Source organism: Panulirus ornatus, chromosome 29, assembly GCF_036320965.1.
Source record: "Panulirus ornatus isolate Po-2019 chromosome 29, ASM3632096v1, whole genome shotgun sequence".
Lineage (NCBI taxonomy): Eukaryota > Metazoa > Arthropoda > Malacostraca > Decapoda > Palinuridae > Panulirus > Panulirus ornatus.
This window is the reverse complement of record NC_092252.1, coordinates 13,751,461-13,766,269: the sequence shown is the minus strand read 5'-3', so window position 1 is coordinate 13,766,269 and position 14,809 is coordinate 13,751,461. Positions and strand designations below refer to the sequence as shown.

General features: G+C 38.7%; 1 protein-coding gene across 3 annotated transcripts in view; it reads left to right on the top strand.

Moving 5' to 3' along the window:
• Mical (Molecule interacting with CasL) overlaps positions 1 to 14,809 on the top strand; it is a 305,178-nt gene that overhangs the window by 201,008 nt on the left and 89,361 nt on the right. For all 3 annotated transcript variants that reach the window (XM_071679258.1, XM_071679257.1, XM_071679259.1), the window contains 3 exons: positions 230 to 454; positions 619 to 775; positions 2,669 to 2,835. In XM_071679258.1, coding sequence (XP_071535359.1) covers positions 230 to 454; positions 619 to 775; positions 2,669 to 2,835 — 549 coding nt within the window. The remainder of the gene's footprint in view (positions 1 to 229; positions 455 to 618; positions 776 to 2,668; positions 2,836 to 14,809) is intronic.

Sequence of the window (14,809 nt, the reverse complement as noted above, 5' to 3'; positions counted from 1 at the left end):
TTGCAGTGCAGCCTCAAAGCTATAAGAGACCCATGAAAACGATCCTAAGGTTATTTTTAAGAATGTCTTTCATTTTTAGTTTGAATCTAGAAATGTGTCAGTAATATCAGTTTTGTACATGGATCTCCTCATTTTGTATACTGGACATTTGGAAGCCTTTCTTCAATTTCTCGAGATGACCATACAGACATTACAATTAACTAGTTTTATGGTCTTGTTTTGTTTACAGTTTCACAATATAGAAAAACGATTAAGAGAAAATGGAGAAGATGAAGAAACAATTGCCAAATATAGAGATATCGATACATCTTTAAAGAGGTTAGAGATGAAGCTGCGTGAAGGGTCAACCTTGGAAACTGGAATGCGGGGACAAAATAAAGTCTCAAACCTAGCATCTCAACTGTCTTCCAAATTGGAGAAGAAAGAGCCTGAAAAAGTTTTGATCCCAAAACAGGTGAGAGGATACTGAATTTCCTTTTTCTGCAGGTTTGGTTTTTCAGGTGAAAGCAAAAGAATTCACTGATATAAGTTGCATATTGGGCTGAAGTTTTCATTTTATTGAGAGAATTTTGATTGCTTTTTTTGTAGACATCATTAGTTATAACTATTTATTTTCAGCCTTCAAGACCAACAGTGCCATTGCCAACATCTGGATCTGACCTTTGCCATTTTTGCGGCAATCGTGTTTATCTGGTAGAAAGGCTGAGTGCAGAAGGAAAATTCTTTCATCGCCAGTGCTTTAAATGTGACTATTGTGCAGCTAATCTCAGACTTGGTAAGCATTTGTTATCTCTGTAGCAGCAAGAACAAATGAATAGTGATGTAATGTGCACACATAATACACATGTATAAGGTACTAAAACCAGAGACTACCATCAACAGGCAAGCCTCACAGACCACTCCATGGTTTACCGTGATTCCTTCATATATCTTGGTTCAGGCAATTTGCAGCACATTCTTCCCCATACAACTTACTTCTTTCTATCTTATAAAGCACACACACACCTCCATCGTGAATGATCAGGCCCAGATACACCAAGGCCTCCTGAACTCCATCTCTTCCACAGTCTTCCCCTCCTTTCTACCCCATCTGTTGCTGATGCGTAAATCCATTTTGTCAGTCTTAACGTACTTTTCTCCCTTTGCCCAAATGATTTTACCCAACCCTGGTAGGCCCACTCAGTGTGACTGTGCTTATTACCACACCTTTCTCTGAGGTCAAGTGAGGATATTCCCTCCAAGGCTCAGTCGTCTGTTCTTAACGCTACCTCGTTAACGTGGGAAATGGTGAATATGCATCACTACCCCCTGCTTCAGCGAGGTAGTGCCAGGAAAACAGACATTTTCTTTACTCTTGCCATAAGCCTAGGGGATTTCCCACCCCAGTTTCTTCTAACATGCTGTTCATCCAAGTGTTGATGAACCTATAACAGGGTTATAGGCCCTAAACCCTCTGTCACATGCCTGGAGTGTTTCCAATATAGTTCACTGGTCCAATCCATCACTTTCCTCTAAATAGATGATGGTACTGCATCTGTAATGAATTGCTAGGCACAGGAATTAGGGCTAGTATGTGATCTCCATAAAAATATTTCCTTGCTTTGGCACTGACATCATTCACCTTGTTCATTTGACTTTGGGCAACAGCACAGTTCTCTTAGCTAACTTTATCCCTCTGCAGATAGACTGTAAGCCTGTCTGCACACATAGAAAGTAAGACCTTGATATAATTGCTGAGCCTAGTTTCCTTCATTACCTTAAGGGGACCTTTTACCTTGTGCCCAAACATATATTGAAATTGGCTAAACCTTTGAAAGGTTTTTCTTTGTGTGTGTGTGTGTGTTTAGGGGAAGCAGGGATGCACGGTGAGGATGCCCTCATCCCATTAACTGTTTTGCTTGAGGCAAAAAATTTTTAACATGCACTTAAAGGTTTACTGAAACCTTTCAAGAGTTGTCTGTGATTCAGTGTGGTATGCCACTACCAAATAATGTTGGATGCCTGATTTACCCATCACCTGCTGAGGAAGTCCCAGCACGTAGTTATTACTGTGGACAGACTGCGTTGTGCAGGGAGTACCAAACCTGGGGAGATAGTTGATCATGTTCATTTTACTATTGGTGGTCTTATTATGTAAGAGTTTGGCTGCAAGAGTATCTAGTACTTACACACCATAGCAAATATTGCCTTGATGATTTTGAGGGAGGGGTCCCACACTTTGTGCAAGTAGCTTATTAAAGCACACTTTAGTAATGGGAATGGGAACCTTTTTTACTGGTTGACTCTGTTAATCCCTGATGTACCTCAAATTAACAACTACACAAATTAAGTGGTAGCAGAAAGACGCTGTATAATTCATGGAGTGAATGCTCCATGCTTACCTTGCATTTACAACAAGATCTTGTAGTTACACCTAGGTCATTTCTCTCTCCTGCTACCACCATCTGACCCTAGCACCCCTATTTCGTTGTCCTCCTAACCCCTTTTCACTCATGTTATTTTGTATTATTGAGACAAGGTATTTAAACAGTCAATTTTTTCTCTTGTTTATTTTGGGAATAATGCTCAAGTCAGACATGTTGAAATAATTTTTTCCTGTGTTAGTTTTAATTTGGAAATATTTTACTATTTTGAACTTAGAGCGTATCATTGTGTTCTCATATTTCAGGTAATTATATTTATGATCGCGAGGGAAGATATGGAGGCAAATTCTTTTGTATTCCACACTTTGGCCTGACCCCACGTGTGCGAGGTCTACGTCGGAGAGCGGATGACAATGATAGTGCCAAGGAAAACATTGTTCCTCAAGTTACTGCAAGTCCACCAAAACTACAGGTGACGAGTTTGGTTGTTTTTTACCATTAAGACTTAGTGCTGCTACTACACATAATTTACCCATTTCATTATGCTGGATCCACCTTTCACTTTGTCTGTCCGTCAGTCCATCTGTGTGTTTGTCTGTGGATTGGACAAATCAAGAACAGTGGTTACTGAAACTTCATATTTACACCATGGTTATCACCTGTGGAAATGATGAAATTTATTCAATTTCGGGCCATGTAGTTGCATGAAGTTGCATCTTAATCAGGAAAAATGGATTTCTTTGCAAGTGCTGTAACTCATAAGTGCTGAATAATGGCTCAATTTTATATTGTATATGTATGAAGCAAAGACTAATATCATGCCATAGAAATTTTTGCAAGTTTATGTGCTCATTAGCTTTATTTATTCTACTCCTGGCATGACATTAAGTTATGCAAAAGCCTCTTGTTCTTTATATTAGGTAAGCAGGTTTACAATTTTCCTTACTTTTTTCATTTTTGTGTCATAACTTTCATGCACCGATAATGTAAATTTTATTCTTATTATGGTAGTATGGGGCTCTGTTTTTAGAGGTTACACTACAAGTGGAAAATCACCTTTGGCCAGGCTGCATCATTGAGAGTATTGTATTGTGAAAGGACTTCCCACTCTGAAGGAGACTTCTTTCCCTGCTGCTGGAAGTAGCACATTTTTGGGCTACAGGAACCTTTAGAAAGGTTGTGGGTGACACCAGGACTATTTCATGAAAATTGCTCCTGGGGTATTTATTGAAAAAGAAAAAAAAAATTAGTGAAAAAGATTGAGTGATGGGCCCGAAGATGCATGATGATGAAAGGCTTGCATTGGTTAGAGGGAATTGGAATGATGTGGTACATATGGGTCACATGCTGTCAGTGGGTTGAATCAGGGCATGTGAAATGGCCATGGTAAGCAGTGGAAAGGTCTTTGGGGCCTGGTTGTGGATAGGTTGCTGTGGTTTTGTTGCATTACACATATCAGCTAGAAAATGGATGCGATTGAATTCAGCATTTCTTCATCTTCCCCCTGGTGGAATCTAGCTAAAGCAGGAAACAACAATTATCAAAAAAATTAGTAAAATGAAGATACATGCTTATCATTCGTCTTTTGATTTGTAAGAGATTCTATTAACTGTATTTCAGATGCACTTTTTTCTTAATTTCACCCATTGTTAGAAATACTGTGGCATAATCTTGGATAATTGAGATATTCACCCTTTAGTGTGATACAAATGGCACTCTGATTGAAACAACATTTGCTCCACAAGCCCATCTGGTCAGTATTTTGTTGTTAAGCGCATTCTTCAGATGTATACATTATCATTCATATGGGAAACATTAGATTTTTATGGGATCACATTGTAAGTGTACATTTACTTCTCCAAAGGGACTGTTAAGAATAATTTGCCATAGGACATTTTAATCTATGTGGGGGAAGAGGAGACAATGTGTACATTATCTTTTTTCTTTTCCCTTATGCATTTATGATGTTTCCTGTGGGGCAGGGTGGTGACAGGAGTGGATGAATGTGAGCAAGTACAATATTTATTTATTTATTATACTTGATCGCCACTTCCCAGCTGGATCAGCAAGGTAGTGCCAGGAAACAGATAAAGAATGGCCCATCCACTCATATACACAAATATATACATAAACGCCCATACACGCACATATACATATATAATTGCAACACTTTCCAATATGCATATATATATATATATATATATATATATATATATATATATATATATATATATATATATATATATATATATATATATACACATATGCATATATACACATGTACATAGTCATACTTGTTTGCCTTCATCCATTCCTGGTGCTACCCTGCCCCACAGGAAACAGCATCGCTACCCCCTGCTTCAGTGAGGTAGCGCCAGGGAAACAGACAGAAAAGGCAACATTGGTACACACTCAGTCTCTAGCTGTCATGTGTAATGCACCGAAACCACAGCTCTGTCCACATCCAGGCCCCACAAACCATTCCATGGTTTACCCTAGACATTTCGCATGCCATGGTTCTGTTCAATGACAGCACGTTGACCCTGGTATACCACATTGTTCCAATTCACTCTATTCCTTGCACTCCTCTCACCCTCCTGCATGTTCAGGCTGTTTCCCACATTAGTGAGGTAGCACCAGGAAACAGACAAAGAAAGACCCATCCACTCATATACACACAAATATACGTACACCCACATACACATACATATCCATACATATATATAAATATCCATGAGGTTGGGGAAAAAGAATTCTACCTCCTTATTCCCCACATGTCATAGAAGGCAACTGAAAGGGGGAGGAGCAGAGGGCTGGAAACCCTCCCTTTCTTGTAAGAAGGATTCAAGCTGGGGTGCTCATCCTCCTCGAAGGCCCAGATTGGATGTGTGTGGATGTAACGAAGATGAAAAGAAAGGATGGATAGGCAGTATGTTTGACAAAAGAAACCTGGATGTTCTAGCTCTTAAGTGAAATGAAGTTCAAGGGTAAATGGTTTGGAAACATCTTGGGAGTAAAGTTTGGGGTTGGTGAGAGGATAAGAGCTAAGGAAGGAGTAGCACTACTCCTGATGCAGGAGGTATGAGAGTGTGTGATAGCGTGTAAGGAAGTAAATTCTGGATTGAGTAAAACCGGAAGTGGATGGCAAAAGGTGGGTGATTATTGGTACTTTTGCAGATGGTCATGAGAAGAAAGATCTTGAAAGGTGAGTGTTTTGGGAGTAGCTGAGTGAGTGTGTCAATAGTTTTGGTGTATGAGACTGGGTATTAGTCATGGTTGATTTAAATGCGAAGGTGAGTATTGTTTCAGTTGAGGATATAATTGGTTTCACACGGGATATTCATTGTTGTGAATGGAAGTAGTGAAGAGCTTGTGGATTTGTCTGCTGAAAAAAGACTGGTGATTGGGAAACCCTGGTTTAAAAAGAGAGATATACTCAAATATACATATATGAGTTGGAGAGGTGGTCAAAGGGCATTATGATATTGCATATTGATCAATAAGTGTATAAAAAAGAGACTTTTTTATGTAAATGTGCTGAGAGGGGCAGCTGGTGGGATGTCTGACCATTATCTTGTGGAAGCAAAGGTGAATATTCGTAGAGGATTTCAAAACAGAGGAGAATGTAGGGGAGAATAGTGTGGTGAGAGTAAGTGAGCTTGGAAAGGAGAATTGTGTGAAGAAATGCCATGAGAGATTGAGTGTAGAATGGCAAAGGCTGAGAGCAAATGAAGTGAGGTGAGTGGGTTAGGAATGGGATGTATTTAGGGAAATGGTAATGGCATGTGCAAGAGATGCATGTAGCACGAGAAAGTTAAAGATGCTAGTAAAGAGAAAAGAGAGGCATTTGGACAATACTTACAAGGAAGGATTGCAAATAACTGAGACATGTAGAAGAGAAAGTGGTAGGAGGTCAAGAGGAAGGTGCAGGGGTTGAAAAAGAAGGCAAATGAGAGAACTGGGAACATGGATGAAGGAGGCAAAGGGGGGGAAGTGATAACAGTTAGTGATGGAGTGAGTATTTTGAAGGATTGATGAATGTGTTTGATAATAGAGTGACAGATGTAGGATGGTGTGCGAAGTGAGTCATGGAAAGTGGTTTGGTCAAGAGAGAAGAGATGGTGAAAGCCTTGTGGAAGATGAAATCCAGCAAGGCGGCAGGATTGGATGGTATTGCATTTGAAGTTATTATGATAGGGGGTGACTGTGTGTTTTGTTTGTTAGTTGGTAATGATAATCAGTATATGTATGGCTCATGGTGAATTGCCTGAGAATTAGGGGGATGCACGTATATGGCTGTTGTATAAAGGAAAAGGGGATAAAGGTGAGTGTTCCAACTACAGAGGCATAGATTTTTTTTTATATACTTGGAAAATTGTATGAGAGGGTATTGATTTAGAGGGTGAAGGCATGTATAGAGCACCAGATTGTGGAGGAGCAGTGTGGTTTCAGAAGTGGTAGAGGATGTGAAGATCAGGTGTTTACTTTGAAGAATATGTTTGAGAAATACTTTGAAAGACAGACAGATTTGTATGCGGCATTTATGGATCTGGAGAAGGCATATGACGAGGTTGATGGAGATGCTATGTGGAAGGTCCTACAGACGTATGATGTGGGAGGTAAACTGCTAGAAGCAGTGAAATTTTTTTCATCAAATGTGTAAGGTATGTGCATGAGTAGGAAGAGAGGAGAGTGATTGGTTCCCAGTGAATGTTGGTCTGCAGCACAAGTGTGTGATGTCCCCATTTGTTTATAGATGGGGTTGTTATGTAGGTAAATGTAAGTTTTGTAGATGGGGCGAGTATGCAGTCTTCTGGGGAGGAGAGGGCCTGTGAAGTGAGTCAGTTGTTGTTCGCCAGTGATACAGCACTGATGGCTGATTCAAGTGAGATACTGCAGAAGTTGGTGACTGAGTTTGGAAAAGTGTGTGAAAGGAGAAAGTTGAGAGTAAATGTGAACAAGAGCAAGGTTATTAGGTTCAGCTGGATTGAGGGACAAATTAGTTGGGATGTAAGTTCGAACAGAGAAAACTTGGAGGAAGTGAAGTGTTTTAGATATCTAGGAGTGGACTTAGCAGCAAATGGAAGCTGAAGTGAGTCATAGGATGCAGAAGGGGCAAAGCTTCTGGGAGCAATGTGCAGGAAGAGAGATCTTTATCTCAGAGAGCAAAAATGGTCATGTTTGAAGGAATAGTAGTTCCAACAATATTATATGGTTTTGAGGCATGGGCTATAGATATGGTTTATGGTGTAGGGTGGATGTGTTAGAAATGAAATGTTTGATGACAATGTTTAATGTGAGATGGTTTGATCGAATAAGTAATGAAAGGGTATACAAGTATGTGTATATCTAGGTGAGTACAAGAGATAGGTAGAGGATATCATTGAATTATATACAAGTTGATAGGTTTGCAAAATAAGAACTCTCTGATGGGATTGTGCCAAAAGGGACAGCTGGTAGAATGTTTGATCATCACGTGGTGGAAGCAAGGGTGAAGGTTTGTAGTTGCTTTTATGAGAGGAAATGATATGGGTGGGAAGAGAATAACAAAAGTGAATGAGCTTGAAAAAGAGACTTGTGTGAAGAGACACCTGCACATATTGAGTGTAGAATGGCAAAAGATGGTAGAAAATGAACCTAGGGAAGTGAGTGAAGAATATTAGGTATTGTGGGAAGCATTATCGACATGTGCAAGAGAATTATGAGGAATGCACATGGTGGGATATGGGCATGTTAGAAAGGGTAGTCAATGATAGGATGAGGAAGTAGTTAGTAAAAGATAAGGAGAGAAGTGTATGGGCATTACTTGCAGGGAAGGAGTATGAGTGATTAGGAGGTGTACAAGAGAATGTGGGAAGAGGTCAAGAGGAAAGTGCAGACTCCGATAAAAGAGGGCAAATGAGAATTGGGGGGAGCAAGTATCAGCGAACTTCTATGTGGATTAAAAAGTGTTTTGCAGGGAGGTAAATAGTGTGAAGAAAACAAGAAAACACATGGGAGCATCACTGAATGAGGCAATAGGGGGAACTGTAACAGGCAGCAATGAGGTGAAAAGATGGCCTGAGTACTTTGAAAGATTGCTGAGGATCGTGGATGTTAGGGTGGCAGTAGTGAATTATTTGGGTATGGAAAATATAGGAAGTGAAATATTCATGCTTCTACTGTACCTATGTTCAGATCAAGCCATATCCCTGCTCCAGATGCTTGTCTGCTGTATTACATTTCTGCTACTGAAGTTTGAATGATCTGTACATTCCAGATAATATCTATGCTACAGCTTTCCATCACATATTTTCCAGTGTATGTTCTTGTAGACACACTTGTAGTACATTTAAATGCTCAGAGTCAGACTAACCTAAAACAAAGTACAGAACAAAAGTGGTCAATGGATTACACTATTCAAAGGTGTGGAATCTTAATGGTGAGCCAGATTTCGTTGATTCACAGATCATTCTTTAAAAAGATTGGAGAAATCCCAGATAAAGAGCATGCCAATGGTTATATTTACTCATTCACATACTTATGCCCTTTAATTGGCAGTTGTTTCGCATTTAATCCATTCATATCACCCATCTCATTGTTTTATTATTGTGTTTTACTTTTAAGCTACTTACAGATGCTGCAAGATCATTATGGTGTCTTTTCCGTTATTGGATTATAATTGTCTTTTCATTCATTGTTGATATTTGAAACTTTGAGAAGTAAAGGTTTATATGAATCTTAACATAGAGAATTTGCTAGGGGATTTTTGCCATGTATGCTTTTAGTATTAGTAACATGATTCAGTGAGTGTATTGGATAGATATATAAAGTTTTCTAATGTTGTATTTTCCTTTCTTTGTAATTGTTGATAAAAGAAGCTTTTATTAGTTCTGGAGGGGGGGGTGCTCTTTTAATTTGTGACGGGGTGGCGACAGGAATGGATGAAGGCTGCAAGTATGAATATGTACATGTGTATATATGTATATGTCTATGTATGTATATGTAGGTATACATTGATAGAGAGGTAAGTAGGCAGTCTGTTGTGGATGAGAGGGCTTGGGAAACGAGTCAGTTGTTGTTCGCTGATGATACAGCGCTGGTGGCTGATTCAGGTGAGAAACTGCAGAAGCAGGTGACTGAGTTTGGTAAAGTGTGTGAAAGAAGAAAGCTGAGAGTAAATGTGAATAAGAGCAAGGTTATTAGATAAAGTAGGGTTGTGGGACAAGTTAATTAGGAGGTAAGTTCAAATGAAGAAAAATTGGAGGAAGTGAAGGGTTTAAGATATCTGGGAGTGGATTTGGCAGTGGAACCATGGAAGTGGAAGTGAGTCACAGGGTGGGGAAGGGGGCAAAGGTTCTGGGGGCGTTGGAGAATGTGTGGAAGGCAAGAACATTATATCGGAAAGCAAAAATGGGTATGTTTGAAGGAATAGTGGTTCCATCAGTGTTGTATTGTTGCGAGGCGTGGGCTATGGATAGGGTTGTGCGTGGAAGGGGGGTGTCATTTCATGTGTGGCGGGGTGGCAATGGGAATGAAGAAAGGCAGCAATTATGAATTATGTACATGTGTATATATGTATATGTCTGTGTATTTATATATATATGTATACGTTGAAATGTATAGGTATGTATATGTGCTTGTGTGGACGTGTATGTATATACATGTGTAAGTGGGTGGGTTGGGCCATTCTTTTGTCTGTTTCGCTGAACTACCTCGAAAACGCAGGAGACGGCTGTTAAGTATAATGAAAAAAAAATGTTTTATTTTTCATACTTAATTGCCATCTCCTGCAACAGGTATGCAAAATGAGTCTTGGCAAGTACTTAGATGAGAATAGAAGAGATGGTGAAAGCCTTGGATAAGGTGAAATGTAGGAAGGTGGCTGGAGTGATTAGTGTTATAGTTGAATTTCTTAAGAAGAAAGGTGACTGGTATTGTTGTTGAATTTCTTAAAAAAAATGGATGACTGAGTTGTTGATTGGTTATTTAGGATTTTTATTGTACAGCATGTGTGGATCATGCTGAGGGGCCTAAAGATTGGCAGAATACTTGTATAGTGCCATTACATAAAGGTAAGGGGGACAAAGGTAAGTGTTCAAATTACAGTGGTATGTTTTTTGATATACCTGTTAAGTTGTATGGAAGAGTGGTAATTGTGATGGCTTGCATAGAGCATCAGTTTTGAGGTGAACAGTTTGGTATAGGATGCGTGGAGCAGGTGTTATGAAATATGTTGTGGAAGGATGTTTTAGAAGCAGTGAGGAATTTTCATCTAGAGAGTAAGGCATATGTGCAAGCAAGTTAGTAGACAGGAGAGTGAGTGGTTCAAGATGAATGGTGGTCAGCATAGGGGTGTGTGATGTCAGCTTGGCTGTTTATTTTGTTAATGGATGGGGTGGTGAGGGAGGTGAATACAAGGGTATTGAAGGGAGGGGGCAGGAATGCAGTCTCTAAAAGGTGAAGGGCCTGGGAAGTGAGGAAGTAGCAAATTTGAGTGAGATACTGGAGAAGTTGGTGTCTTAGTTTAGAAGGGTGTATGAAAGGAGAGAGTTGAGAGTAAATGTAAATACAAGCATGTTTTTTTAGGTGTCTTAGTGGATAGAGATGTTAATTGGAGTGTGAGTGTGAAAAGAGAGAACCTGGAGGAAGTTGAGAGTTTTAGATACCCAGGCATGAACATGACAATACCCATGGGGTGAATGAGAGGTCTGAGGTCCTTGGTGCATTGAGGAATGTAAAATGAAATAGTTGACTGGAAGGTGTCATATGAATTTAAGGCATAGGCTCTAGATGAGAGAGTATGAAAGAAAGGTGAATATGTTAGTAATGAAATGTTTGAGGACAGTATGTGATGTGAGGATGGTTGATTGTGAGTAAGAAATGATAGAGTGAGAGAGAGGTATTGCACTAAGATCTGTATGTATGAGAGCTGAAGAGGGTGTGCTGAAATTATTTGGATATTTTATGGAGAATGAGTCGGTAAAGAATTACTAAGAGGGTATATATGTCAGACATGAAAGGAAAAAGGAGAAGAGGAAAACCAAAGAGGCAGTGGAAGGATGGAGTGAAAGATGCTTTGAGGGCTCAGGGCCTGAACATGCAGGAGGGCTTAAGTTGTGTAAAGGATAGAATGAATTGGGACAGTGTCATTCACAGGAGATGCTGTGCTGTCACTGGGATGAATCTGCATATGAAGCAGTCAGGGGAAACTATGGAAAGTTTTGTGGTGTCTGATTGTGGTTGGGGGCTCTCTTTTTGTCTCTTTATAAATGACAGCAAGAGTGGACATGAGTCACTGTTGTCTGTTCCTGGTGCAGCTTCAGAAATGTCGAAAATGGCAAATATATGCAAAAGGAAATATATATATATATATATATATTTCATGCTTGTTGCCATTATCTGCATCAGGAAGGTAGTTCCATGAACAGATGAAGACTTGGCTTTATTCACTCAAATTGCGTTGAAACCAGAGTCCCCTATCTACAACCATGCCTCATAGACCTTTCCATTTATGCTGACCGCTTCATAGGCCCTGCTTCCTCCCATTGACATGATGTCGTCACTGTGTATACCTCATCATTTGAATTTGCTCCATCCCAAACATACCTGTGCATTTTTATTTATCGATGATTACCCCACACCAAATTACTTTGACAAAGACCTTTTTCAAGGCTCTCGAAGCCCAAGGCTGTGCTACATTTAGTAGTATGGAAATGTAGACTCCTTTACAGCAAGAACTATTTTTGACAAGACTGTACTTAAGTGATGCTGCCTCACCAAAGGTGACTTTTCACTCGCAGTGTAACCTCGAGCAGATGGAATCCATTAAAGTGCACAGACACACACATACTTACATATGTATATATTTGTGTGTGTGTGTGTGTATGTATTTATTTAAGTATATTGAATATTGTTAGATTTGTAGCTAGTGTTGCACCATTGCTTTTCCTGCTTGCTTTTGCTTATACACTAAACTGCATGCATAGTAACTAATTGCTTCTGTATTTTATTTACTTTTTTTATGCAACATAATTGGAAGTGCTTTGGGGTAATTGATTGCAGAGATCACAATATGTATCAGCTTTATGATTGGATGCAGACCCCTTTCCCCAAGAACAGCATATTCATGGGTTTTTTAACATTTTTTGAATTAAGGCAACAATGCCAATGCTTATGCTGATTGTTCATTGATTGACAAAAACTGGCTGAGAATTGCTCTCTTCACCTTACACCTGGACAGAATACTACTAGTTTATGAATAGATTGACATGGATTGCAGTAGCCCTGGCCATGCAGGAGCATCTTTAAATTTAAACAAAACATGAAATTCTTAGAAGCCTTTAGAATTTTGTTGAATATTTGATTTATATTTGATTCAGTATTTTGGTATTGCCATAGAGTTGATGCTACAATTTTCAGATTATAAATTGATTTTCAAGTCAACTTTGCGGATGAGTATTTTTTGGTATTGCCATAGAAATGATGCTGCAATTTTGAGATTATGTATTAATTTTCAAGTCAACTTTGCAGAATAATTAAATCAGTTCAATTCATAAGTTTTCCTAAGGAATCTGAATTTTTCTTTAACCCTTTGGATGTGCATGTGATTTCATGGGCATACCCTATATATGGCCAAGATTTGATTTCAATATAAAAAATGAGAATACTTTTTGTGAACTTTCATAACATTTCGAACAAAAAAACGTAAGATTTCTTTATCTGGCATTTAATTTCCTCTAAAAGAATGTTAGAAAATAAGAAAAAGAAAAAAATGATACATTTTAACACCCCAGGTTCATTTGCTTTATCTACTTAGAACTTTTTTCTTTATTGATATGAATAAAACATCATAAACTTGTGTAAGAGACTTTGATCCAACATGGAAAAAGTATAAAGCCGAAATAAACCACAATCAAGATTATAACGAGTTTTCCTTGACAGTAATATTAAGGAACACTTCCAAGTCTGAGGCAATCGGTATCAATTCCTACTCAGCATCCTATGTTGTCAGTACACTTCTCTTCTTCCCATTCATAGTGTCCTAGAAATAATGCAAGAAAACTAATGAATGGAAGCATCAGCGTTAAAGGGATAAGTTACCTTTTATCTCTCATCAGAACAGAAAATGTTCAGAATTTTTTCATTTATGGAGTGGAGTTAAACACAGTTGATATTCATGGATATGATGACTAAAACTTTCCAGATATGTGGTGAAAATACAACGATAAAGATTTAAACTGGAAATTCTACTCACACAGTGACCACAGGTTACAGCTGACCACTAAGTGTTTGCCATTCTTGTTACTGCTGGCATCCAGATATAGCATCACTTAATGAGTTTTAGTTTTCACAGCATGATTGAGAGAAAATAAAAGATGGCTGAAGTTATTGGGAAAATTTTTGGACAGTTGTAAACAACAGCTGCCCATCACATTATATTATTATAAACGGGAGGGGTGTTAATTGGAGGCAACAGGTACATCCAGAGTGTTAGTGAAACACTTTTATTAACTTTTGATGGCATATATATTTCAACTCCTGTAGATGTTCCTTTTCTTGTAGAAAGGCATTTAGTCATTGTGATGAAGGGATATCACATGATATGGAAACTATATAGATGAATTTTACTTAACTTGACATTGCATTCGTGCAAGAGTTCTCATTATTTTGTGAAGCCTTACAAGTAAAGTGTATTTAAACATGTTAACCAGTTTTCTCTATGTGAAAAGTATATCTTGAATGCATCCATTCGCTTCAAACATCTTTATGCCAATATCTGTTATACCAGCATCATCAGACACAAATTGAAGTGGGTAAATGATATACAATTGCTCCAAGTGGAGCTGAAGAAATATTTCAAAAAGTCTCCATTGGAATTCATCCTCTGTATGGAAAGCACAGAAATTACATAATGAAGTTTCAGAAGGACATAAGGATACAGGATGATTTATGGCCAGGAGGCATTGTTTCCTAGTGCCACCTCACTAACATGGGAAATGACAATCAAATATAATAATTTTCATGTGTGGCAGGGTGGTGACGGGAATGAATAAAGGCAGCAAGTATGAGTATGTGCATGTGTTTATATGTATATGTGTCTGTGTATGTATATGTATGTATGTGTTGAAATGTATAGGTATGTATATATATTTTCATGCATACTTGCCATTTCCCACGTTAGCAAGGTAGCGTTAAGAACAGAGGACTGAGCCTTAGAGGGAAAATCCTCACTTGGCCCCTTCTTTGTTCCCTCTTTTGGAAAAGTAAAAGCTGAAGGGTGAGAGATTTGTGGTAATAAAAAGAGTGTGGTTGAGAGAGCAGAAGAGGGTATATTGAAATGGTGTGGTCACGTGGAGAGAATGAGTGAGGAAAGATTGACAAGGAGGATATATATGTCAGAGGTGGACGAAACGAGAAGTGGGAGACCAAATTGGAGGTGGAAGGATGGGTTGAAAAAGATTTTG